The 26729-nt window shown below is 41.3% G+C and overlaps 1 protein-coding gene across 14 annotated transcripts in view; it reads left to right on the forward strand.

The window, feature by feature from the left end:
* The window catches only part of CADPS2 (calcium dependent secretion activator 2), a 568361-nt gene that overhangs the window by 413813 nt on the left and 127819 nt on the right, over window positions 1–26729 (forward strand). For all 14 annotated transcript variants that reach the window (XM_065555914.1, XM_065555920.1, XM_065555939.1 and 11 more), the window contains 3 exons: window positions 2888–3075; window positions 18721–18822; window positions 26363–26426. In XM_065555914.1, the coding sequence (XP_065411986.1) occupies window positions 2888–3075; window positions 18721–18822; window positions 26363–26426 (354 nt within the window). The remainder of the gene's footprint in view (window positions 1–2887; window positions 3076–18720; window positions 18823–26362; window positions 26427–26729) is intronic.

A 26729-nucleotide genomic window follows, 5' to 3' on the forward strand; every position in this document is an offset into this window, starting at 1 on the left:
AGCTCACTTCAGTTTGTGGTGCGAGTGTGAGGAGCTGAGAGTGAGAGGCACAAGGAGCTGAGAGTGAGAGGGTGTGCTGCTGGAGGACTGAGGAGCACAAGCATTATCAGACACCAGGAGGAAGGTCCTGTGGCGAGAATAAGGAAGGTGTTTGGAGGAGGCCATGGGGAAGTAGCCCAGGGAGTTGTAGCTGTCATGCAGCAGTAACAGGAGACACTATGCAGTCCACAGGGCCCTGGGCTGGAACCCGGAGTAGAGGGCGGGTCCGGGTTCCCCCCAAACCTCCCAATTGACCTGGACTGTGGGTTCTTACAGAGGGGAAGGTCTCTGGGCTGTTCCCCAACCCACATGGTGAATCTCTGAGGCAGGAAAATCTGCCAATAAGCGCAGGACCCACCAAGATAGAGGAGGAACTTTGTCACAGTAGTGACTGTCCAGTTTGGCTGATGTACATAGCAGAGGGGCATTATAATCAAAGAGGCTGATAAAGGAGGTGCTGTTGTCGTCATGAACAGGTCTGACTACCAAAAGGAGGTTGCCAGACAACTCTCCAATACCAAATTCTACAGTCCACTTTCCTCAGATCCCACTGAGGAATATACTAAAAAAGTGCACCATCTACTCAGGACACTCCCTACACTAACACAGGAACAAATCAACATACCCTTAGAGCCCCAACCGGGGTCATTCTATCTACTACCCAAGATCCACAAACCTGGAAATCCTGGACGCCCCATCATCTCTGGAATTGGCACTCTCACTGAAGGACTGTCTGGATATGTGGACTCCCTACTCAGACCCTACGCCACCAGCACTCCCAGCTATCTCCGTGACACCACTGATTTCCTGAGAAAACTACAATGCTTTGGTGATCTTCCAGAAAACACCATTCTAGCCACCATGGATGTGGAGGCTCTCTGCACAAACATCCCATACACAGATGGAATACAAACCGTCAGGAACAGTATCCCTGATGATGCCACAGCACAACTGGTTGCTGAGCTCTGTGACTTTATCCTCATGCACAATTATTTCAAATTTGGTGACAATATATACTTCCAGACCAGTGGCACTGCTATGGGCACCTGCATGGCCCCACAATATGCCAACATTTTTATGGCTGACCTGGAACAATGCTTCCTTAGCTCTCGTCCACTCACGCCCCTTCTCTACCTACGCTACATTGATGACGTCTTCATCATCTGGACCCATGGGAAGGAGACTCTGGAAGAATTCCACCACGATTTCAACAGTGTCCATCCCACCATCAACCTCAGCCTGGACCAATCTACATGGGAGGTCCACTTCTTAGACACCACAGTACAAATAAGTGACGGTCACGTCAACACCACCCTATACCAAAAACCCACCGACCGCTATGCCTACCTTCATGCCTCCAGCTTCCATCCTGGACACACCACACAGTCCATCATCTACAGCCAAGCGCTGAGGTACAACCGCATTTGTTCCAACCCCTCAGACAGAGACCAACACCTACAAGATCTTCACCAAGCATTCTCAAAACTACGATACCCACACGAGGAAATAAGGAAACAAATCAACAGAGCCAGACTTGTACCCAGAAGCCTCCTACTGCAAGACAAGCCCAAGAAAGAAACCAACAGAACTCCACTGGCCATCACCTACAGTCCTCAGCTAAAACCTCTCCAACGCATCCTCAGTGATCTACAATGCATCCTGGACAACGATCCCTCGCTTTCACAGACCTTGGGAGGCAGGCCAGTCTTCGCCCACAGACAATCTGCCAACCTTAAGCATATTCTCACCAGCAACCACACACCGCACCATAGTAACTCTATCTCAGGAACCAATCCATGCAACAAACCAGAGCTAACTCTGCTCACATATCTACACCAGCGACACCATCACAGGACCTAACCAGACCTGCCACAACATCACCGGTTCATTCACCTGCACGTCCACCAATGTAATATACTCCATCATGTGCCAGCAATGCGCCTCTGCTATGTACATCGGCCAAACTGGACAGTCCCTATGTAAAAGGATAAATGGACACAAGTCAGATATTAGGAATGGCAATATACAAAAACCTGTAGGAGAACACTTCAGTCTCCCTGGACACACAATAGCAGATTTAAAGGTAGCCATCCTGCAGCAAAAAAACTTCAGGACCAGACTTCAAAGAGAAACTGCTGAGCTTCAGGTCATTTGCAAATTTGACACCATCAGCTCAGGATTAAACAAAGACTGTGACTGGCTAGCCAACTACAAAAGCAGTTTCTCCTTTCTTGGTGTTCACACCTCAATTGCTAGAAGAGGGCCTCATCCTCCCTGATTGAACTAACCGTGTTATCTCTAGACTGATTCTTGCCTGCATATTTATACCTGCCTCTGGAAATTTCCACTACATGCATCCGACGAAGTGGGTATTCACCTACAAAAGCTTATGCTCCAATACGTCTGTTAGTCTATAAGATGCCACAGGACTCTCTTTCGCTTTTTACAGATCCAGACTAACACGGCTACCCCTCTGATACATGTTATTTAATGTATTTTATAATTTGTCAGACAGTGACATTTTTAGATTCTGTACAAGATCATGGACATATCAGTGCATTTTTTTCTGAGCCGTGTGGTACACAGTAATACTAAGGCTGAAGAACTGCAAAGAGTTACTCCATGACACTCAGTCACAGTTATCAAGCGAGCCATTGTTAGCGCCCAGCCCCTCTGATATATTTCCTACGTTATTAGCATCAACTTGATTAGTATGAAATGTTTCTGTAATGCACACAAAAATGTTATTTGCTTTTGTTTCTTCTTTGCTGGGTTGATTTAAAAGCAGAGCAATGAAGAGAAAAATGCTGATTAATTAAAAGAATGTATTTTTCCCCTTCTCTTCCAGGGTTGGTTTAGTCCAGGCCAAGTCTTCGTATTAGATGAATACTGTGCTCGTTATGGTGTGAGAGGCTGTCACCGCCATCTCTGCTACCTTAATGAATTGATGGACCATTCAGAAAATGGTGCTGTCATTGACCCAACCTTGCTCCATTACAGCTTTGCATTCTGTGCTTCTCATGTTCATGGCAATAGGTAATTTAACATGCAAATACACAGTAAAATTAATTAGGTTTGGCTGAATGGATAAAAGAAAAATATTTTACATAGGTTCTTGCACCCACCAGATAGCAAAATTTAATATTTGAAACAAACAAATGAATCAGTTCATAAAAAGCTTCTGCAGTGGGTTCTGGGGTTCTTATGGAGCTTATAGAAAATATCATTTCCATTTTATTAAGCATGTTTTCTCATGCATTGTGTCTGGGCCTTGAGTTTTTCTTCTGCATTCCCCATTTTGTGTTGCACTAGTGAGCTGATGTTTTGAATAAATACCCTGAGCAATCCTGGAACCCAGTAAACTCTGGTGCTCCTTCCACATCCTGTAACATGTCAACTTGTCTCTTTTACTGAATTCTCCTTGTCCCAGACACCGCAGGAAGACAGAGAAGACACTAGGAATGTGATTTAAGTAGGTGATAACTTTAGTAAGTAACATATCTGGCAGCTCTCTTGCAATAACTTGTCCAGAGCTGGTCACCTTTCCTTTTTAATCCGTTCCACCTGGTGGAGGGCTGCCATCAGCTCTCCACCCCATTAACATGGTCCCAGCACTGTTGCTGGGACCCCATTGCCCTCCCCTCATACGACGGTTAAGGGGCCAGGGAACAGGGGATTGTATGCACACTATGCTGGATATTAGGAGCCGCAACCACATTCCCCATCTTCTTTGGGAGATGCCTTCTCCTAATCGCCTTTTAATTCCAATTAATCAGGAAACCAGACCCCCTACTGAACTGCACTGGGCTTCTGTCAAGTTGAAAGAACAATTAATTTTACAACCTGCCCACTGGGTCCCTGGCTGCTGAGAGGCACAATACCCAGGCCAGTCTGGCAGTGAGAGAAAAAATTCCTTCTGAGCCCTAAAAAAGCAATTATCATGATGCCCAGAGCAAGGCCTCAAAACCCAGCCCTTTTCTAATCCCAAGAGAGGCAGCTTTTCTTCCCACCACAGAATGGCACCCCTGGGCAGAAAGAAGGGTTTATAAATCCTTCCCTTGGGTGTATGGCAGCAAGTAGGCTTATGTTGCAGCCTTCTGTCCAACCAATCAGCCACAGAGCCCCCCTCCTCAAGTCCATGAGAGGGTGAAATCTTTAAAGGGGCCAAGGATTTCTTCCCCCTTCCCAGACAAAGCCTCCCAACCTCTGAGGCTGCATGGGGCACAGGTGAGGATCAAGAGGGTTGGGCATTTGTGCACCTGAGGGATATGCAAAGGGGTAACAGGGGAATCAAGGGAAAAGCGATTTCCTTGGCTGTAAGGTGTAATGGAAAATATTCTCACCAAGTACACCTCTACCCCAACATAACGCAACCCAATATAACACGAATTAGGATATAACGCGATAAAGCAGCACTCCGGGAGGGTGGGGCTGCGCGCTTCAGCGGATCAAAGCAAGTTCGATATAACGTGGTTTCACCTAGAACGCGGTAAGATTTTTTGGCTCCTGAGGACAGCCTTATATAGGGGTAGAGATGTATCTGAGATGCTCTCCAGGTATTTTAACTTGCGTGCTGACAAGCTAGGTAGATTTTCTGGCTTTTATTTCGTAACCTCTTCTCTGTCGAAGGACGTTTCTCTTGTCAACTCTTGAAGCATCGGGCAGCTCAAGTAAGTTTCTTGTAGAAGTCTGATTCTATGTAGTTTTCTGTCTAGATTTTTTTATTAGTTGTGAAGCTGACAAGACAAATAGTGGTAATTGCGCAAACTTATTTCAAGTTTTCAAAAGCAAGGGAGATATATTTCTTTTTATTTATTAACTTGAGTGAAGGACAACAGTGCATGCAATATGTGGAAAAATCTCTGGGAGCACATCATTTTGCACAGTAGTAAGTACTCTGTATGTATGTATGTATTTCTTCTGTACAAATGCATGCTGTCTGAATAGCCTTATGAGTGTTTTAGGTATAAAAGAAGAATAATGTTGTACAGAACGGGTCTGACTAGTACTGAGACATTGTAAAAAGATTGAAAAAAGAAAGAAGAAAAAGAAGAAAAGTAAGTCAAGGACAGAAACAGAGACACTCACTGAGGATGACAGACACACATACACAGATAATACATCCACTCATTCATCTACATCATCACTAGGGAAGTGCAGGAAGGGAGAAAAAGAATTTCACAGACAATACATGATAGGCCAAAGTTCTAGGCTGATCTATGTTGTTATACATCTTAGTTTTATAAGTCATGCTGAGGAGAAGAAATACCACAGAGCCAAGACAAAGAGTTTCATGGCCCAATTAAATGGTTTAGAAATGATGGATAAGCAGTGAATTCAGAGGTTTTTCTTTGGTTAGGAGGGCCTTAGACCTGCTACTAGCCTGACAAAGACCATCTAAGGTATGCTAGCTTTGGAGTGGGGGAGATATAGAAATACCAGTTCATAGCTATAGTCCATATACAAAGTAATCCCTGTTTCTTTTAGATACTAGTTTATTTCAGAATGGCAAGCAACCTTAGTGACATCAGTCAAATGATCAGATGAAGATGTCTCTTTTTCTTCATGTTTTCTAACTTATTGTGTGGCACCATAGTGATATATATGGAAATAGATAGATATAGTTAGATATTGTGTATGTATATTCATGCTCCTCACTTCAAAAAAAGCAAAAACAGAAATCCTGGCTGAATTCTTCAACCTATATTGCTAAGAGACAATGACAGTATTCACTTAATTAAAATTTAACATTTTGCAACAACATGAAAGGATGTGGAATCAGAGCAAACCTTATGCAACAATTATATGCAAATACTCTAAAGAATATCATGAATGTGGTGGCCACGCTTTGAGATCAGCTACCATTCAGACATACATACTTCAAGTATATCAATTTAATATTTTAAAAATATGCATTGTGATTATAATTATTAGATATTTGCTGTACTCAGCAATATATAAGAGAAAGCCTTACTCCCTTTATCTGGAGCTAAAACGCTATACAGACACAGTGTTTAAACTACATTACATTCATTGCAGATGTGTGTGTGTGGGGGGGGAGTTATTTTATTTATTTGGTTGGAAACAAATAGCATTAAATCATCAGAGGGATTATGAAAGATCACTTCTTAATTTTCCCGTTCCCCTTTTTCTCCTTTTTCACCCTATTCAGAACCCCCAGAATTTCATTTATTGGTTACCTTCCTGGTTATCTGTTTTAAACTCTTTTTTCAAGGGCACAGTAGTGCTAACCTAGCAGAAACATTCTTTCCTGATCCCAAAAGCAAAAGGGGCCATTCTGGGCCTGCAGCGACTCAACAAGTACCTCAAGAAGTTGAAGTTCCGCATAGTTTCATTGGCCTCCATCATCCCCTCTCCGGATCCAGGAGACTGGTACGCTGCTCTCAACTTGAAAGACGCTTATTTCCATATCTCTCTCTTCCAAGTACACAGTTGGTTCCTCTGTTCTATGGTCGGCCATTTCCAGTTCACGGCACTTCCCTTTGGCCTCTCCTCGGTACCGCAGGTATTTACAAAATGTATGGCTCCAGTAGCCGCTTACCTAAGGCATCGGTGGGTCCACATCTATCCTTATCTCAACGATTGGCTCATCAAGGGCAGTTCTCAGGATTAAGTGCAGAACCGTCTCAGTCTGGTGTGTTCCACCTGTTGCGACCTGGGTCTGTTAGTGAACAAAAAGAAATTGACCCTCATACCAGGATGTAATAGAGTTTATTGGGGCAGTCCTCGACTCCACGCAGGCCAGAGCCTTCCTTCCGGAGGCCCATTTCCAAGCTGTATCAGACGTGATCTCCCGTGTTAGGGGCCACCCACTCACCACCGCCCACACTTGTCTAAGGTTTCCTGCCCAAGGTGGTTTTGCAATTTCACACGAGCCAGGACATATTTTTGCCAGTCTTCTTCCCAAAGCCTCATAAGTCTGAGGAGGAATGTAGGTTGCATTTCCTGGACGTCAGGAGACCACTAGCCTTCTACATCGAGAGGACCACGCCATTTCTCAAGTCGACACAGCCATTCGTTGCGGTGGCAGATAGGATGAAAGGTTGTCCAGTGTCCACCCAGAGAATCTCATCTTAGATCACTGCCTGCATACGATTTTGCTATGATCAGGCAAAGGTGCCTCCATCGGCGATTGTAACCACCCACTCAACTAGAGCTCAGCCTCATTGGCAGCCATCCTGGCCCATGTGCCAATTCCAGATATCTACAGGGCTGCCACCTGGTCGTCCATTCACACATTCACATCTCACTATACACTTACCCATCAAGCCTGAGACGACGCTAGCTTCGGTAGAGCAGTATTACAAGCCACACGACTGTGAACTCCAAGCCCACATCTAGGAATATAGCTTGTGAGTCACCTAGAATGAAATCGACATGAGCAAGCACTCAAAGAAGAAAAAATGCTTACTTACCTTTCGTAACTGTTGTTCTTCAATATGTGTTGCTCATGTCCATTCCATTACCCACCTTCTGCCCCTCTGTCGGAGTTGCCAGCAAGAAGGAACTGAGAGGGTGTAGGGCCGGTAGCGCCTGATATACCGAAACATGAGCACGGCACTCCAGAGGGCAGCACAGCCAACTCTATGGACAGGGTCGGCTCCAGCTTTTTTGCCACCCCAAGCGGCGAATCGGGGAGAAAAAGAAAAAAAAGATAAAGCCGCGATTGGCGGCACTTCGGCGGCAGCTCTACCTTGCCGCTTCATTCTTCAGCAGCAATTTGGCGACGGGTCCTTCACTCCAAGAGGTACTGAGGGACTTGCCGCTGAAGACCCGGACGTGCTGCCCCTTTCTATTGGCCACCCCAAGCACCTGCTTCCTTTGCTGGTGCCCGGAGCCAGACCTGTCTATGGATACCGCTAAGGCAAAAGTCTCCGACAACTGTGCATGTGGGCACACACACACCTAGAATTGAATGGACCTGAGCTATACATCTCAAAGAACAATAATTATGAAAGATAGGTAACCATTTTTTCGGTGCTCCCAGTCAAGATCACTATCTCACAAGTGATTTTGTCTCACTGCTGCTGTTATTCATGCTCATGTACTTCTAGTGTAAGTGAAATGGGCTGATTATGTAAATACAATATAGTCCTGAAGGTTGATATTTCAGTCTAAACAACAGCAGTGGGTGTTAAGCACAGGTCAGAGTTATTGTTTTCTTCCCCATCATCTTCTTTTCTGTCTGGTTCTCATGCTGTGACTTCCCATTCTGTCCCTCTTGTTCTGAAATGGATGCTGGTGAGAAATACATGAAGTGCAAAGTGACTTCTTTCACCTGCTGAGCTGCAGGCAGAATTGAAACATTCAAATTTCAAAAATACCCCTCCATTAGATCTCTGTCCCTCTCTCTTTCTCTCTCTCTCTCTTGAGAGCGAGCTGATGAGTCATACATTCCTTATATGGATAGTGTAGGTGAAAAGTGTCTGACCAAAAACTTTGTAATTTCTCTCTACCTTGTTTTTTAAATCTTCAGCCTTGTGAGAAATGGAATGAATCTGTAGCTGTTGAGTTCTCCTGTACTTGACTAACTTGAAGAGGTATGCATGAGTATGGAAGAGAATTGCAGTTCTGTAGATCAACATGGTTATCATATAGAAAATTGAGAGAGTTGTGAGAGAGCCACTGCGTTAACTCACCTTCTTTCACTGTTAATTGATTTGTAACAGGAACCATTTATTGTGTTCATCCACCTCCAGTCAAGTGACAATGATAAGTATCACAGGAACTGTTGCTTTCTTCAAACTCTGATCCAGGAACTTTACTAAAAAAAAGAAAACAATATTATCTCTAAAGCTAATCTGTTTCTTTCCTTCACTCTGCTTCACTGTAGAGCTTCTGTTCAGAGCTTTCTCCTAATCCTTCTACCTGGCTTCCTTTAAGATTTAAAGTAACAGGGCTTATAGCATGAAATCTCCTTCGCCTTTTTTCAGCATAAACAATCTCTAGCAAGATTTAACAGAAAATGATGCATTTGAATGAAGCAATAGCTTCATCTCTCATCCAAGTCTGATCATCATCGGGCATGATGGATGGTTTTGTCTTGTTGATTTACTTGGATTATCAAATTGAAAGAAAGAGATTCCTGTTGAGTGATCCTTCTCGGCTCGTTCCATGGTCTCAGAACCATTGCTAGTAGGACCATGTGTCAGTTCAACTGGGTTGAAACCACATTAAGATGCTGCCTCTTTCTTCTGTACTGAATACCTTGATCAGTCTCAATTCTGTAGAATCTTGGGCTGTAGCTGCATTTAGTGATAACAGCTGGTTTACTATATTTTTCTTCATTCTGTTTTATTGAGATTGTCTCCTGGTTTAAGTCTGGGTAAGCTGCAGGCTGCATTCTAACAGTTAAAGGAGGAAGACTGAGATCCTTTACATTATGGGTAGGGCCCTACCAAATTCATGGCCATGAAAAACGTGTCACGGATCGTGAAATCTTGTCTCCCCCCATGAAATCTGTATAGTAAAGGGTAAAAGCACACAAAAGACCAGATTTCACGGGGGAGACCAGAGTTTCTCAAATTGGGGGTCCTGACCCAAAAGGAAGTTGCAGAGGGGTCACAAGGTTATTTTAGGGGGGATCATGGTATTCTCACCCTTACTTCTGTGCTGCCTTCAGAGTTGGGCAGCCAGAGAGCGGTAGCGCCTGGCCACGCGCCCAGCTCTGAAAGCAATGCCCCGACAGCTGCAGCGCAGAAGTAAGGGTGACAATACCATACTATCCCACCCTTACTTCTGCGCTGCTGCCTTCAGAGCTGGGCGGCTGAAGAGTTGCAGCTGCTGACTGAGGGCCCAGCTCTGCAAGCAGCAGCGCAGAAATAAGGGTAGCAATACCATACCTTGCCATCCTTACTTCTGCGCTGCTGCTGGCAGTGGCTCTGCCTTCAGAGCAGGGCTCCCGGCCAGCAGCCGCCACTCTCTGGCCACCCAGCTCTGAAGGCAGTGCCAAAGCCTGCAACATTAAAGAAATAAGTGTAGCAGTACCACAACCCCCTACAATAACCTTGCGACCCTCCTCCCCCACAACCTCTTTTTGGGTCAGGACCCCTACAATTACAACAACGTGAAATTTCCCATTTCAATAGCTGAAATTATGAAATTTAATATTTTAAAAATCCTCTGACCATGAAATTGATCAAAATAGTGAATTTGGTAGGGCCCTAGTTATGGGGTTATTCAGGATGATTTACCTCTAAGGTTGGTAGAATTCTTCTAATCTGACCACCCATGAGATCTTGTGGGTTAAGGTGAGATGCAGAATTTCCACAAATTTAGAAAAATAGCCATTGACTGTTAGACAGATATGTTCTTTTTCTTCACAAGAAGATATCTAATGCTGTTCTTTTCTGAGGTCCATTGGGTAATGCTGGGGGCATCCGATATTCTTCACTTGTGTCCTTCTGGTCCCTATTTGAGACTCCCATGATTCCCTCCTATGTTTTAGATACTGTCCTATTCCAGGCCACCACTCCATCTTACTCAGTTTGTTTCTTCACTTGGTTAGCTGCAGGACTGGCACCCTCTAGACCTTGCTGAGTGCACGGGTATGCCCTCCCCCCTCACTTTGATCTGCACTGGTTCTCCTTTTAGCAGTTTGTTTTCACACAACAGCATTGTGACCCCACTGTGTGATTTATAAGTCCTGTCTCAATGGCTGTGCTTTGGTCTAGAAAGTCATTTGTTGTGGTCTTGATTATAAAGGTGTTAAATACATGCTTGTAGCATTCATAGCTAGTACAATCTTTGAATTGCCCAAAGTCTATGGTAGAGCAGGGAATTTAACCTAGTTTCCCAGGCCAGCACCCCAAACCACTGTTGCGTCATTTCTCTCTCTGATTATGTATTACCATGCAAGATAATGGCCAAATAAATGGACTAATAAGCATTCAGATTATTCTACCGTTCAACAACAGCAACAACAAAAGTGAAATGGGACAGGCAAGGTGCTTTGAAAGACTATCCAGAAGATCTAGGTTGTGCTAGTTTCTCACTGTAAATGTTTTCCAGAGGCTGAGCCTTATGGAGAAGTGGGGACACCTTTCTTCTGTCTTTCCTTTAATACAATGAATGGGTGACTATTTCATTTCAAAAACATTGACTCTTTATCACACCTATTCATTTAAAAAGGGGAAAAAACAAGAGTCGGAGTTACAGAGGGAAAATTATATTGACTTCACCTATGGTCTGAGAAAAGGAGTTATCCTAGGATGTATTGTGCTGATGGTTTATAATGTGTTGGGATCTAAATCTGTCCTTACCAGGAAATTTACAGCTGAATATTTTTCAATACAATGAGCCAGGTCTGCTCCTAATAAGTCTCAGAGAAATTGTCAGTGAAAAACATATTTACATGTAACAAGAAAACACTAAAACCCGATCTTGTATGTGTAATGTGACAGTTACCTTTTAGACAATGAAATAATAGCTGCTAATACTTGATTATAATGAAGTCCTCTATAAATTTTATAAGATGTCTTATGATTATTTTTAGTTACCTGTATCCTGCCTATATGTCAACATATGTCCTATGTAAATAGTATTTTTCGCAACACATGCTTAGCCTTTGAACTGGAAGACACTAATGAGTCGTATCTAAAATGTTCCCCTAAAGAGATCATGACATTAACATGACCTACCTTCATAATCCATTCTATAGACCTCTAGAAATGGTCTTTTTCTTTTGCTTGTGAAAATAGAGGGTATGGCCTGTAAGCAGATGTAGGAGCAGGCTGAGAAGCACATGCAACAGAAGGCTCTATTGTACACATTTTCTTTTGTAAGGATGTTTAAAGTATAGTTAATATAAACACCAAAATGCTTGGTCTTCAAGTGCCTGATGGTTAAAGGAGTGCCAAAATGCTGCACCCTAATTTGTTCTCTTCCTTCTGTGTGTTCCTCCTTAACTCACATGCCTACTTTTTGAGCACATAACGGCTTGCTTTTCTCAAACTCCTTTCACGTGTTCCTCAGATTCTGCTAGTCTTTAATTAACAACACTGAGCTTTGATGGAAAATTCAGGTATTAAAAGCTTGTTAAATGAATAACAGAATTCTCTTCATCAAAGCTGCAGACTTAATCTTTCTGTGACTTAAAGATAGTAAATGCATGTTTTTCACTTGCAGATTTGAAAACTGATCAGTTTTGTTTCGGGTTTTTTATTCTGAGTGTCACTATGCATGTTACATTTGAAAACAAGCATTCTTAGAAAGGGTTGAGGCTTTTTTAGTAAATTTGTTTCTAGCCAAAAAGCTCAGGGAAGGGTGGGGTGGGATTCTGAAATGTAATACACTATAAAAATCCACAAGGTCAAATTAATGGCTCCATGTAAACATTATGAATTAATTTTTTTTCTTGTCTTAAAACTCTTTTATTTTCTCTCTTTTGCTGGTACATTTTTGGCAACACTGCTGTACCTATCTGTCTACATGGATTCAAATCCAAATGTAAACTTGTGTATTCCTCCTTATCTCAATTTTTCAGTTTTCATCTATTTTGTTAATGCTAGAAAATATTCTATTTTTTTATTATTTGGACATATGCAGATCAGTAATATCAGTTACTGTGCAGATGACCAGTATCACATAACACTTAAAAATAACTTCACCTGCGTTCAGTTGAAAAATTTACATACACCCTATTATCACCTCTTTAGGCAAAAGCCTGATTGAAGGTCAAGAGATTCACACTCTGTCAAACCAGCAGGAGAAGCTACTTCCAGAGTTGAGGGCCCTTCACTGAGAACATTCTGCCACCAGTCCTATGACATTTGTATCTAGGGACAGTAAACTTGAGAGCCCCTTTTGATCTCATCTGCTGCAGCTGTTCACAGGGGCCCCAGTCCTGCATTACACTCAGTGACTCCTGCAAATTACTTGGAGCATTTAACTCCTATTGACATCAGTATTTCACAGGAGGCTCTCCACACCTTACAGGATTGTGCCAAGTGAGAAATGATTGGGGTCAAGGAAATCTCAGCACTCAAGGAAATCCCCAAATTTGCTGTCTGATCAATCACTTTTCTAAAGGCTGCGTAGAGTATGGATAACAATTTCCAAGACAGTCAGTTTTACTTTCTGCAAAAGGATGCTAGAATCCTCTTTCCTGCTAGGACACCATTTAACAATCTCCACTAGCAACAAAGCTGCTACCTCTCACTTTATTTTACTGACCATAGTGAACACAGGTCCAACTCACAGTAGGGTTTCAAACCTTTTGATATACCTAGACCCGGAGTGAGTGAAACTTGTTGAAAGATGAGTAGAGATGACATTTCATCTATACTCCTCAGGCATGAATATATTCCAGCAGAAGCAGACGGGCCAGTCCAAATCCACTGATCTGATCCTCAAAAATAAGTGGGAATTTTGCAAGTGAGGGAAAGTATTATTTTTCAATAATTCACCTAGCTGTACAGTACCAAAAGCATTTGTGGTGGATGAGATTTTGTGGTTGCTGTTTAGGAGGAAAGGAAAATCCAATTTCTCTCTTTGTGTAAGGGAAGAAGATGCTTAAGTGGTGGAAGGCCATAGGTGGTCATCAGTAGATTGGTCCACCAATTGTATAGTACTCTACTCTCATTTAGAGACATCTGAAACTTACTTGGGTCCATCAGTTGCCATGGATGGACCAATGGAAGAGGTCCTAAACTGCAACCAGAAAAATGAATTGAAATTGAAAAATCAAGTCACCTGTATAACTTTTCTTTGGTTGGTAAGAGGGTGTCACAAATATTGCTATTAGCTCCAGAGGAGTACTCAGGTGATATATGGAGCAGAAAAGCTTTATCATCCCACAAGTCCAATGGAAAGAAAAGGTTTAATTCTAATTGCCCTGTGCTACCGGCCATATTAGCATGTTCCTGAGGGGATGGACAACAAAATAACACTAAAACATACAAATAACTAGTTAAAAAATGTCTGTGACATTTTGTTTTACTCTCATTTTAACTTTGAAGCAAATGAAGAAAAAGATTTGGAAGAGTAAAACAAGAATGTGTTTTGAAATCTGTTGTTTTTCTGTATTTTTAAGAAAGAACTATCTTGGGCCAGGTGGAATACCCCTTACTCTTGTGGGTGAGCAGTTACTTACAGGAGTAACAGAAACTGCATCTGAAAGTAAATGTTCACTAGTGTAAATCAGGTTATGTCTACACTGCATTTAAACACCTGCGGCTGGCCAGTGCCAGCTGACTCAGGTTCGTGGGGCTCAGGCTAAGTCGCTGTTTAATTGCAGTGTAGACATTAGGGTTTGGGCTGCAGCCTCCCACCTCGCAGGCTCCAGTCTGATCCTGAATGTCGACACCACAAGTAACAGACCCTTAGCCCGAGCCCCGGAAGCCTGAGTCAGCTGGCATGGGCCAGCTGCGGGTGTCTAATTGCAGTGTAGACATACCTTAAGGGGCTCACTATCTGGCCCTCATTTGTATCTTTCTGGGAGAATAACTGTTTTCTATGCTATTCTACCCCAGTAATATTTAAATGAAGCAAGAAAACCATGTTTCAAAGTTGGGGCTATTTTTGAAGAGCACATTTTGGAGGGCTCAATCATACCTTAATGTCTATTGTACACATTTTCTGACATCTTTCTGTGCTCTCCTTGTTCTTCTTGCAGCACACTCAATTCTGTCGAAACACTCACTGCAAATACATTTGGCAATTCTAAAAAATTTAGGTATTGTCGGTATGGTTCTGTGTGACAACAAACTCAGTGAAGTGACAGTTCCTTTGTATGCAGTGATTCTAGTCTTAGTGCAGGTTGACAGATGTGACATTCTCCTGGTTCACCTTTCTCACTTGTCATTATCTGGACCCCTGGCTCTTTCCTGTCACATATATAACATGCCTCAGTGAGGTTTAATATGACAGAACTATTTACTTTATCACTCCATAGCACAATCTCTCTTGACAATGAAATCAGACAGTGAAATTTACTCAAATTTGAGCACGTTCCATCTGTCAGGGGGCTGAGGCAAAGTGTCAGGGCATCCATCAAAAGAGAGAAGATAAGTTATTTGCTCTTTCACTTCAAATTTATATGATAGTATATTGATGTACATAGCTACACGTACCTTCACCATAACTGATTTTTATTCCTGTCTTTGAAATAATTTAAAGAGTTCAGGCATGTTTTCCTCCTTGACCTGACAGGTCACAAATATAAATGATTGAGGGTAGGGAGTTGTTGCTTTTGATTTTATAGCACGTTATGTCATGACCAGGTAACAATCTATCACTTCTAGATTTAATGTTGGTTGAGAAAGTTAAAATCAGAGTTTAGCCAGTTGACCTTTCATTACTTTCTTTGGTGGTTAGTTTAAATAATTAATAAATGAAAGTATTGATATGTCTTTTTAAACATGCTGCACGGGGAAAAGTCATGCGTTTTATATGGCAGATATATAATATTGGAAATGTTTACTTCAGGTTTCTGTAACTCTTCTGTATTACCTTTCATGCAATATTTTTAATGATATACATTTTAAGGTCCTGATTCTGTAAAACATTCTTATTCAGGACAAGACTTAAATATGCTTAAATTTGCTCTTAAGTTAAAGTGTGTGCTTGTATAGGATTGGACCTAAACATTTACTTAAATATGTTCCAGAATCAAGGCCAGTATTTCTTGGGCCACATCACAATCTTCTTGTTCATTAGAATTTATTGAGAAACTAAGTATATCAGATAACAATTTGACACTATAGTAATTGAATGTCTGTTTCTCTCTTTTTTTGTTGTTTTCCTGGCTTACTGTCTTTTGATGTTCAGAAGCTGAAAATAGACCATTTAAATAGTAGATAAAATTTTATTCACAAATCATGTGTAGTCTGTTGCCTTGATAATTGCCAATCTCTTTAAATTCTTATTGTTTTAGAGCATATTGTTGCAAACCTTACTCCTGTGAGCAGTCATGCATAGTTCCATTAAAATCAAGCTCATTGACTCCGTGGGGTTACTTGCAGGAGTAGTAACGTTTTAAGTATTGGGCCCTTAATTTTTACCTTTTGTGCCTGATTTGGTTAAAAAATAAAAACAACTTCCTTAGCATGAAAGCCTTGCTGAAGAGTTTAAATCAGAGATAATTTTTCAACATTTATTTACAGCTTGTTTAGAAATACTACTCCAGTATTTTGATATATATGTCTGTCTGCATATAAAAAAATAAATACATTGGAATGGATGCAAGATTTTTAAAATTGAGATATACTTTAAAGAAAATAAAGTATTGAGATATTTACAGTCTGAGCAAAATAGGAAATAATTATGAATGTGATTTGTTAAAATATAAATTACAGCCCAACATGCCACATTTGCAGTGGTAGCTCTGCAAAAGAAATCCATTCCCTTCTCAACATGCTGTGGACTGACCGTTTGAATTCATGGCCTAACTTCTTTTCATTAACAATAACAAGACACAAATAAACTGGAGCTTAAATTAATTGCCAGTATTCTAAATGTCATCAGTTCTAATCATCTTGTTAATTCAATGCCCAGTGTTATTTTAATTGTATCAGTTTTTCTTTTGACGCTCTTTCATGAAGTAAATATAATATTTTATAAACACGCAGGCCTGCTCATTATAAAACATAATGGTGTCTACTGTCAGTGAGAGACATAGAAAAATGAGTATGCAGGTAAACTTTTTTTTAATTGCTATGTACTTAATTTAATATTCAGTATAGCTAATGCATTAATTATATTTCTATGGTGTAAAAGAAAAGTACATTGTAATTTGTGTGTACACACACTCACACAGAATATAACTGCTTTTTCAGTTTCATCATTTCTATGTAGTTAGGATCTCTCATGTATTCAAACTCTGGTAATACAGTTTGTCTCCAATCACTTATCTATTCTTTGCATATTTTGAAGTGATGTTATTAGGTTGCTGAGATGCAAACTTAGGTGATTGTATATCCTTAGTTCCATTATGTGACTGAATCAAAAAGGATTTATGTTAAAGTGTATGTAAGTAGCTGGGAAAACGTACACAGAAAATTGTACTGGAAAGATCAGACATTTTGGGTTCTGCACAAGACATCTAAGGTGAGATTCACCTTGGTGTGGGTACAAGGCCTTCTGAATCACTCAAGTTTTCTGAGTTTCATGGGAGAGGAGGTACTGATTGAAAGATCACACCTAATTTTATTAGAAATTTACATGAGAATGTGGACCCCTGTATAAATTTGTTCACACCAGGTTAAATCTCTTAAGGAACCGAGTAATAATTATGCTTCCTTTGGTATATGAATGTTCTTTTCTTAGGTGTGTATTCCTTCAACGATTCATAATAGACCAAATTTACCATTGTGCAGAAAGCCAGCATAAGATCTATACATTGCTTAAACTCCACTTAAGCCCTCCTGTAGGTTTACGAGGAACTTAAACAGTGCATAGACCTTGCAGTGGCCCTCTGTACAGAGATGAATTTCACCCAGGCTATCAGCTATCAAAGCAAGACCTTTAGAAATGCAGTTGAGCTAATGGTTTATTTTTATATCAAGTATCTGCCTGTATGTAAGAAGGGGTTTGTGTTACTTGATAGATGTTTTTCAACAAATGTATTAGAGTAATATTATTTTAACTGTTGAAACATAGCTTTCCCTTTTGCAAGTGCAAATTTTCACTTGTGGTTTAGCACCCATAAAATGGAATTACAGGTAGCAGTCAGAGGCTCTGCACTTTGAAGTACCTGTTTTCACCTGTAAAAAGGACTGAAGATTGCAAATATCCAGATTTGTACTGGCAGTTTAGTTGCAGGTGCAAATTTTGCAGGTGTAAATTGCACCCACAGAAAGGGCACTTCTTAAAGGTTAATTATTAATTACTGCAAGTTGAATGAGGAAAAAAAATAGACAGTTCATTTTGAGAAAGGACCTCATTTGTTGAAATCTCTTTTGCTGTATACCTGGTCTTCCTCCAATGTTCCGGTGGCTGCTCTGTCTTGTTCACTTGCTGCTTCTTGTCCATGTTGAGGGAGCTTCATTTGATAGGTCTGACCCTAATTGGTGCTCATTCCCTCAGGAAGGGATTCTTAGGAGCTGCCTGCTAGAGGTGGGAAACTTTTTCATGGTGGGATGCTTTTCTACCATGTCAGCAGCACAGTGCCTCAGGGTGGGTACCTTCAAGGATCAGGGAGTTGGAATTCAGAAGACTGGGCCTGAGTTTTGGGCAGGAATGCTCAGCTGAGTGTGCAAGGACAGAAACTAGCTGGGGAATGGATCGGAAAGACTGTCTGAGCTACCTTCTATTGGGTAAGCATGGCTGTTATTGGGAGGGATCTTTATGACAGGGATGCTGGAATGAAAGACTACAGGGAAATGGGAGCCAGATAAATAGTTAAGAATTTGAATTTCTAAGCTCTTGTCTAATTGATTTCTCAATATAAGTTTCAGCCTCATTCTTTAACTATATACATACATTATTACTGGGTTTATTTCAAAGCAATGGAAAGGGGGCAAAGGCCAGGGAGAACTCTGGGTGTAGGAATGGGGTAAATGATGACGCTTACATTGAAGGAGGATGTTCAAACAAAACTCACTGCATAGTTTTAATCGATTAAAACCTACCAAGACAGAAGACAGGTTTAGTTTCTATGATTATGATAATATGTGGAAGAAAATGTTGAACAAAAGATTAAATAACTATATCATATTATAGGCCTGATGGAATTGGAACAGTCTCAGTTGAAGAGAAAGAAAGGTTTGAGGAGACTAAAAACCGACTTTCTTCCCTTTTAGAAAACCAGATAAGCCACTTCAGGTGAGTATATAATTCATTCAGTGCATATGAAGCTTCATTCAAAATGGTTTTGACATGGTGGTGTTCATTGTTGTGACTATGAACAAGACATACTAAAGATAAAAGTTGTTACTTGAGGAAAAATTCAAGTCATAATAAATATAACATAATACATTTATATTGGATGTCTTTCAAAAATATATCATTTAATTTAATCACACATTATTGGCCTATAATGTTCACTTATATAGCAGAGGAGACTAATTCCTTCCAATGTGGGAATCACTGGGTGAAATTCTATGGCCTCTGACCTCCTGCATAACAGACTAGATGATGATAGCAGTGTTTTTGGCCTTAAAACCTATGACTATAATTCTAACTCATGATTAGCTTAAAATCTTCAAATGAAGACGAGTGAATAAGCCATAACTGAAGTCTTGAACAGTGTTAATGAATATGATCCATACGCAAACTGAGTGCCCTGATTGATTGCAGCTGAGTTAAGTTAAAATTATTTTTTTAACCTTTGAGCTAATCAGATCCCATATGCAAATCTCTATTTCCTGACTGGACCAATCAGAGGTAAATATTTTTCTGGGTATCTAATCTTTCTTTACTAACCTTTATATTTTTATACATTTTCCCCCATATCAAGCCAAGTCCTTGCTCCCTAGTCCTCAATGAAGAGTTTGTCCATGCTGAGTTTCAAATTTTAGTCTTTTTTGTTGTTGCCCAGTTCAAAAACTTGATTTAGAATTAAATCACAAAGGAAAGAGTATTTCTTTTTCAAGGGATCATCTACAAGGATTCCAATCTTGATTCCCATGCACCCCATGCACACATGGTCAGATTCTTTTGGCCAGCAGTGGCCATCGAAACTACATTTGAGCCCTAGATGTCCTTGTGCCCCTCCCAGAACCAAGGGCATAAAGGGTAGACTGGGCCCAACCAATCCTTAGTTCCTGTTTACTATTCATGGCAGCAAAACAGAATCCTTGAAGTATCCCACCAGCCTCTTTGCACACTGTGCTAGCTAGTGTTAGTTATTCGTTACTCTTGGTGCCTGTTGGCAACACACACATGCACAAAAGAAAGAAAGAGAGAGAAAATTTCTTATTTTAGTCAGGTTTTGGATTTAGGCTAGAACACTCCCTGTACAGGTGTTCTAGCAGAATGTCAGAAGAGAAATCTCGAGAGTTTAAAACCTGCCCCTCATGTAAAGCTTCAATGCCACTTAATGATGGGCACTCTAGATGCCCATTTTGTTTAGGAGAGGGACATATTCCTGAGTGATGTACCATATATCACCCAGGGCCGGCTCCAGGTTTTCTGCCACCCCAAGCGGCGGGAAAAAAAAATCACACTGCTCCGTTCTCCGACAACAGTTCAGTGGCAGGTCCCTCACTCTCTCTCTTCCTCTTCAGTGGCACTTCAGCGGCAGCTCAAAGAGGAAGAGAGGGACTGAGGGACCCGCCTCCAAATTCCCGCCGAAGACCCAGACAGGCCACCCCAATAGCGGACGGAATGCCGCCCCTTTGTATTGGCTGCCCCAAGCACCTGCTTCCTTAGCTGGTGCCTGGAGCCGGCCCTGATATCACCCCTCCTTTGGGTGGACTTAGAAAGCCAGAGAAGCCTGCCTGAAATTGTTCCTCCTGGAGTGCACTCTGCAAACTCCTCGGACATCAAAAGGAAGGACACAGCTGAACCTCACTCCTCAGGTTGGTCCCTCTCCATGGGTGCCCTGGTGAAACCAGATTCCACCCTGAACTCTCAGGCTATGTAAACCAACAGGCCCCAGTCATCACCCACCATTCCAGCTTCAATTACCTCAGAGGAGGTAGGAAGGAGCTCTGCTCCAGAATTGAGCCAAGGCACAGGACACATAAGTCTTACTTATCTCAGGCTCAACAGCTAAGGGGCAGCCAAGAGCCTGAGAAGGGTCCCTCTGGCATCCTGGCACCAACTGTTAAGAGAGCACTGGTGGTACCCACTGAACCTGCATATCACCAATCTCTTGGTATTGAGCCTTCGGTTTCTAGCATTTTTGCACAAGCAATCTCAGAACAGTGTTTCTCAGTGCCCAGCACATCAACAACTAGTGTATTGATACCCAAGGCATATACAGTACTGAGTGATTTTTCTGTGAGCCTGGTACTGGAGTCTCCTCTTCTGTGAGGTTGGGGGTGGTGATAACTAAGCGACCAGCTATTGAGTTTGTCAGTCCAGCAAGTGAAGGCGGAATCTCCAATATTGACTTCATCCTCTATCAGCTGAGGGAGCACAGCAGAGCCAGGGCACCTGTGACAGGACAGCCTCTCCCTTGGAAGAGGTATATTTTTAATCTCCTTTTGGGCATAATAGGAACTCTTCTCCTACACACCTACCTTCCCTGCCTCGTGTAGCACAATAGAATTCAGGAAGAGACTACTCTAAGGAGGGATCTGTAAGGGCCAGCAGGAAACGACCTGCGGTTCCCCCATGTGTCTGCCATACTCATATGAGCCCTGGCCCTACTGGACCCCTGGGGACTGCAGCCATATTCAGGCATCATTGGCTCCTTGTAGGCTTAGAGTCCCCTCCCCAAAAAGGCAATATAGACCAGCAGTGCCAGCTCAGCTAGTGCAGCCTCAGATCCTGAAAAGATAGGAAGAGGGAGATGATGAGGATCAGCCTCTACAAGGGGAAGAATAATTTGTCCCTGCTGCGATCTCCTCATTCTCTCCTGACAAAGCAGCAAATCTCTCAATGTCTTCTTCATTCAATGACTTCAAGACAACTTCATCAAGTATATGGCAGAGATTCTAGATATATTTCTGGAAGTGGTGCAGGAAAAACTTCTCAAACTTCTGCACATCTTGCACCTTTCTATGCCTGACTTCCTATGCCTATAAATGAGCACTGTTGAAGCCTGTGAAAGACTTGTGGTGCATACGAGCATCTATTTTGGCCACATTGAAATGAGCCGACAGGACTCATTTTTATTCCCATCCAGTTCCAGGGTCTTCTGGTAACTGCATTCCAAGAGACGTTGACGCAACAGAGTCCTTCCAATTCTATATCTAGGGAGAGAAACCCAAAGAAACTGGACCTATTTGGATGCAAAGTCTACTCATTTGCCAGTCTCCAGGTGCACGTGGCTAATTTCCAAGTTCTTCTGACAAATGCAATTATTTGAATTGGTACAACCTGTCTCATTTAGTGGGCAAGCTATCTCAAGATCATCAACTGGAGATAAACACTGTCATATCCAAGGGGCAACTTATTGCCCACATGTCCTGACACGGCCAACACAGCAGCACATGCTATGACTACATCAGTGACTGTGAGAAGATCTTTTTGGATCCAGTCTTCAGAGATTCCTTGGTTGATCCAAACAACAACTGAGGAATTGCCCTTTGAGAGCAACAAACTTTTTAATTCAAAGGCAGATGAGGCCATGCATTCCTTAAATGGATGGCCTCTAGGGCAACTCTGTGTTCTCTGGGCCTCTGTGTTCCCATCCCAAGAAGCAAGCAAGCAAGACCTCCGGCCTCCTTTGGACATAATTCTTCTGCTCAGTGTTATCATCAGCCCCAAAGGATCTCAGAGTTGCCGAGAAGGAAGCAAAGGTTCCACTGACGATGAACCTCCAACTCTTCTTCCTCTGTCTCAGAATCTGGGTCTTGCATCAAGCAGCCGGTATGATTCCAATGTCAAGATCCTGATAGCAATGCTCAAAGATCTCTTCCCTTCTACCTCCCCATGCCCTCCTTTGGCAGCTTCCTCTTTTTGACATTAATTTTGGACTCCGAACTTCTTAGACCAGTAGGTCCTGGAAATTGTAAACAAAGGGTACTCTATCCAATTCTTCTTACTCCTTATCCAACCCTTTTCAGGGACCCTTCTCACAACATACTTCCTTTTACAATTTAAGGCAGTAGAGGAACTGCTCTTAATGTTCAGAAACAGGGATATTTGTTTTCATTACCTTTTCATCCCAAAGAAGAAAGGGGTTTGGTGTTCCATTCTTGCTCCTCAGCATTTCAATAAATTCATCTGCCATTTTAAATTTAGGATAGTGATGCTAGCCTCCATAATTCCCTTGTTAGATCCTGAAGATTGGGTTATAGTTCTCGACCTGCAAGATACCTATTTCCACATATCCATTCATCTGGCCCCGAGCAAATAGCTCAGATTCCTAGTAGGAACCAGTGCAAGGTCCTGCCCTTTGGTCTTTCCACTGCACTGAGGTTATTCACCAAGTACTGGGCAGTCATTGCAGCTCATCTAAGCAGACAAGGAATCCAGGTTAAACCAACCCTCAATAACTATCTGATCTGAGTAATCTTAAAGTCTTAACATTGCTGGACACTAAAAATCATGGTCTTATTAAAGACAGTGTATTTATGGCTTATTACAACAATCTGTAACCTTACACCCCATAACTGCAGAGGTGTTAACAGGCCAGTTCATTTTGAATAGTCTCTTAGAATATGTGTTAACTACTTATTCTAAACAATCTGTTGAACCTGGCATTTAGCTTGTCTTTACTGAAGGCTAAATCGGCACCACTGCAATTGATGCAACAGCTTCGATTTAGCAGGTGTGGTGAAGACTCAGTAAGGTGATGGGAGAGCACTCTGCCATCGACTTCAGTATTCCACCTCAACGAGAGGTGGAAGCTTTGTCGATGGGACAGCATCTTAACTAGCGTAACTGAGATTGACTTACCTCATTAGTGTAGACAAGGTCTCTCAGTACTTTTCCCAGACCTGAAGAAGAACTCTGTGTAGCTCGAAAGCTACCTCAAAGGGCCCTGTCTTTTTACATTGACAGGACAAACTCAGGAATACACCAAGAGTATGTCTACACCAGAGACCTTACAGCAGCAGAACTATACGGATGCAGCTGTGCCATTGTGAGATATCTCTGTAGCCACTCTATGCCAATAGGAGCGAGCTCTCCCATTGACATAATTAAACTACCTCCAATGTGCAGCAGTAGCTATGTCAGCAGGAGAAACTCTCCTGCTGAAATAGCGCTGTGCACACTACCACTTATGCTGGCAAAACTTATGTTGCTCAGGGGTGTGTTTTTTCATGGCACAAGACTGTTTATAGCATTTGTAGAGAGGGTTATAGGTCAGGAAAGGCCATGTCTACACTAGCACTTGTCGGTAAAACTTCTGTTGCTCTCCCGTCGGTATAACACTGCTACCCAAGCTGTACTGACACAGCTGTGCTGCTGTTAGCTCATAAGCATAGACTGGCCTAAGAGATTATCTATGTAGGTCTCCAACTGTGTAAGGGCATGTTATGAGTTAGCCAGGTTAGATCCACCTAGACACATTAGAGGTTGTTCCACTGCTGCCTATTTGAAGAATATCCATGATCCTGAAATCTACAGAGCAGCTACAAGGAATTTGTTCTGCACACTGACAAGTCACTATTCTTTGATAGAGGCTTTCAGACCAGATGCCTGCTTTGGAAGGGCTGTCCTGAAAGAAGTTTAAGTAGGACTCCCACTACTCATCCCCAAGTAAACAGACAATTATTTATTAATCACTAAGAGTGGAATCCAAGTGGGCAAGCACTCAAAGAAGGAAAACAGTTACTTACCCTATAGTAACTTTGGTTCTTTGAGATATGTTGTCCACATGGATTCCACAACCCACCCTTGTTCCCCTCTACAATAGAGTTCTACTTCTTTGGGATTGGGGATTGGCAAAGGAAATGAGGGATGGTTGGGCCTGCTCTGTCCTTTATGCCCGCAGGTGGAGGAGCAAGAGGACATCTAGGGCTCAAGTGCAGCCCCAATGAACACTGTTGGCCAAAATAATCCAATCTCATTCACATGGGGTGCATGCCTACCAAGAGTGGAATCCATGTGGAGAACATATGTCAAAGAACCACAGTTACTGTAAGTAACCATTCTTCTTTTTCCATTATCCCGTAACTTAAAAATAGCTGAAATATATCTTTTCAAACTCTCCTAAAAAGTTCACCTTTTGGCAAACAAAGCATGGAAAAATGTAGCTGATTAAGTGAGTATTTTGGAAAAGTATGACCGCATGAAAATAGGTGGTTGTAATGGAAACTGTTTTGTAGCCTTAATTCTAGTGGCTACTACAATACAGATCTGTAATTATTAATTAGGGCGCTCTATACTTAGATTGTTTTCAGCATTGACTCGGGATTACATGCATTTTAGAAGTGTTACGTTATTTACATATCATATGAAGGAGCAACACTTTAGAATGTACCCAGTGGGATCTCTTGATTTGAAATGCTAAATGTAATCCAGGGATCAATAACATGTATTCATAAACAATGTCACCTACAGGTGAACAGGAGTAAACAATAGAAAAGACAATACATGGATTATGCAAATACTCTGAGAAGGTTTAAGAAGGAGGAGGCAAATACAACATCCAAATGTGTATTTTATTTAAAGGTGGATTAAGGCTAAGGATTAAATCTGTTTTGCTAATTTGTTAATACCCCCAAGAGTTGCTAGCACAACAATAAGAAACAAGCAGAATGAAGGAGATAGTGTACTGGCACTATGTCTGCTGAAAAGATTTGTCTGACCTCATTTTCAGGGCTTTATTATACGTTGGCCAAAGTGATTACTAAAATTCATTGGTCTGAATCCTTTTATTACTGGTAAAATGATGTTAGAAGCAACCATTATCATTAAACAATAATAATAATATTAAAAGAAATGTAGTTTCATGCAAATAATCTCAGCAAAGTAGAAAATCCCTTTTTTGATTGGGGATATCCCAGCAAAATACTGGTTTCATAGATAGGATTAGGATAAAGTATGATGTTCTAAACTCTACAGACTTGAAGGAGTGGCAGTTTTGGTTGTTTTTTTTTTTTTTGTTTTTTTTTTTTTTTTGGTAATCTGTTGAATTTATGGAATCTTTTCTTTTAATTAGTTAAGCGCCAAAAGTGTGGTGGTGCTATATGAGACATAAGAGGTTTGTGTCCTGGGGATCTTCCAATTAAAGCCAATATAAAATGCATTCATATGTAATATAGTTATAACAAAAGAGGAAATATTAGAGGAAATTTGCACCCATTTTCGCATTAATATTTTAAAAGTTTAGACAGAGATTTTCTTATGATTGTTAAACTAATATTAAAGCAGGATAGAACAGGTAAAATGCTACTTTACAGTTTCTTACTGCGATGTCTGCTAAAGTCATAAATGAAATCCCTTCTCAACACCATGCACACTTCTGACACCAAACTTGGAATATTTTTGTAAATACCATTCATAGTTTAATCACTGTGATAGGTGCTTTTTATCTTTTGGACTTTCAGAATTTTGGGGCTAAGCAAGAAGGGTTCAGATTTGATTTAATGTTATCCTATATATTGGATTAATGAAAAGATTTAAAGGTGTCTTCTGTCAATATACAGTATACATGTACCTTGCATTAATGTAAATTAAGGGAATGATGTATGCACATTATATGTAAAATAAAATTCTAAATTTAGAAATTACACTCTTGATTAATGGGTCCTGTGTTTTGTTGTTTGTTTTTTGTTTCTGATTTTTTTTTTTTTTTAAGATACTGTTTCCCTTTTGGACGTCCTGAAGGGGCTTTAAAAGCCACACTTTCGTTACTTGAAAGGGTATGTTTTTTTACTTTGTTTTAATGCTGCTGGAGTACTTAATCTCTGTGTCCTATTATAATTGTGCCAGTGAGGACACCTGCACTTCTGTTTAGATACTGTTCTACTGGATTCATTAATGCACTGCAACATTTTTCAACCATGAGAGATAGAAAATATTTACATGAACTTCCCAGAAGTCATTGCAAATTTCTTTATAAATTGATGGTTGTTGAGCACAACCTCTCAAATGAAGGTGGTTATGATGAATCCTGGTCATGTGCCACCTGAGGCACATTGCGCAAATGCTTAACTTAACTTAAA

The sequence above is a fragment of the Chrysemys picta genome, chromosome 1, assembly GCF_011386835.1.
Source record: "Chrysemys picta bellii isolate R12L10 chromosome 1, ASM1138683v2, whole genome shotgun sequence".
Taxonomy (NCBI): domain Eukaryota; kingdom Metazoa; phylum Chordata; order Testudines; family Emydidae; genus Chrysemys; species Chrysemys picta.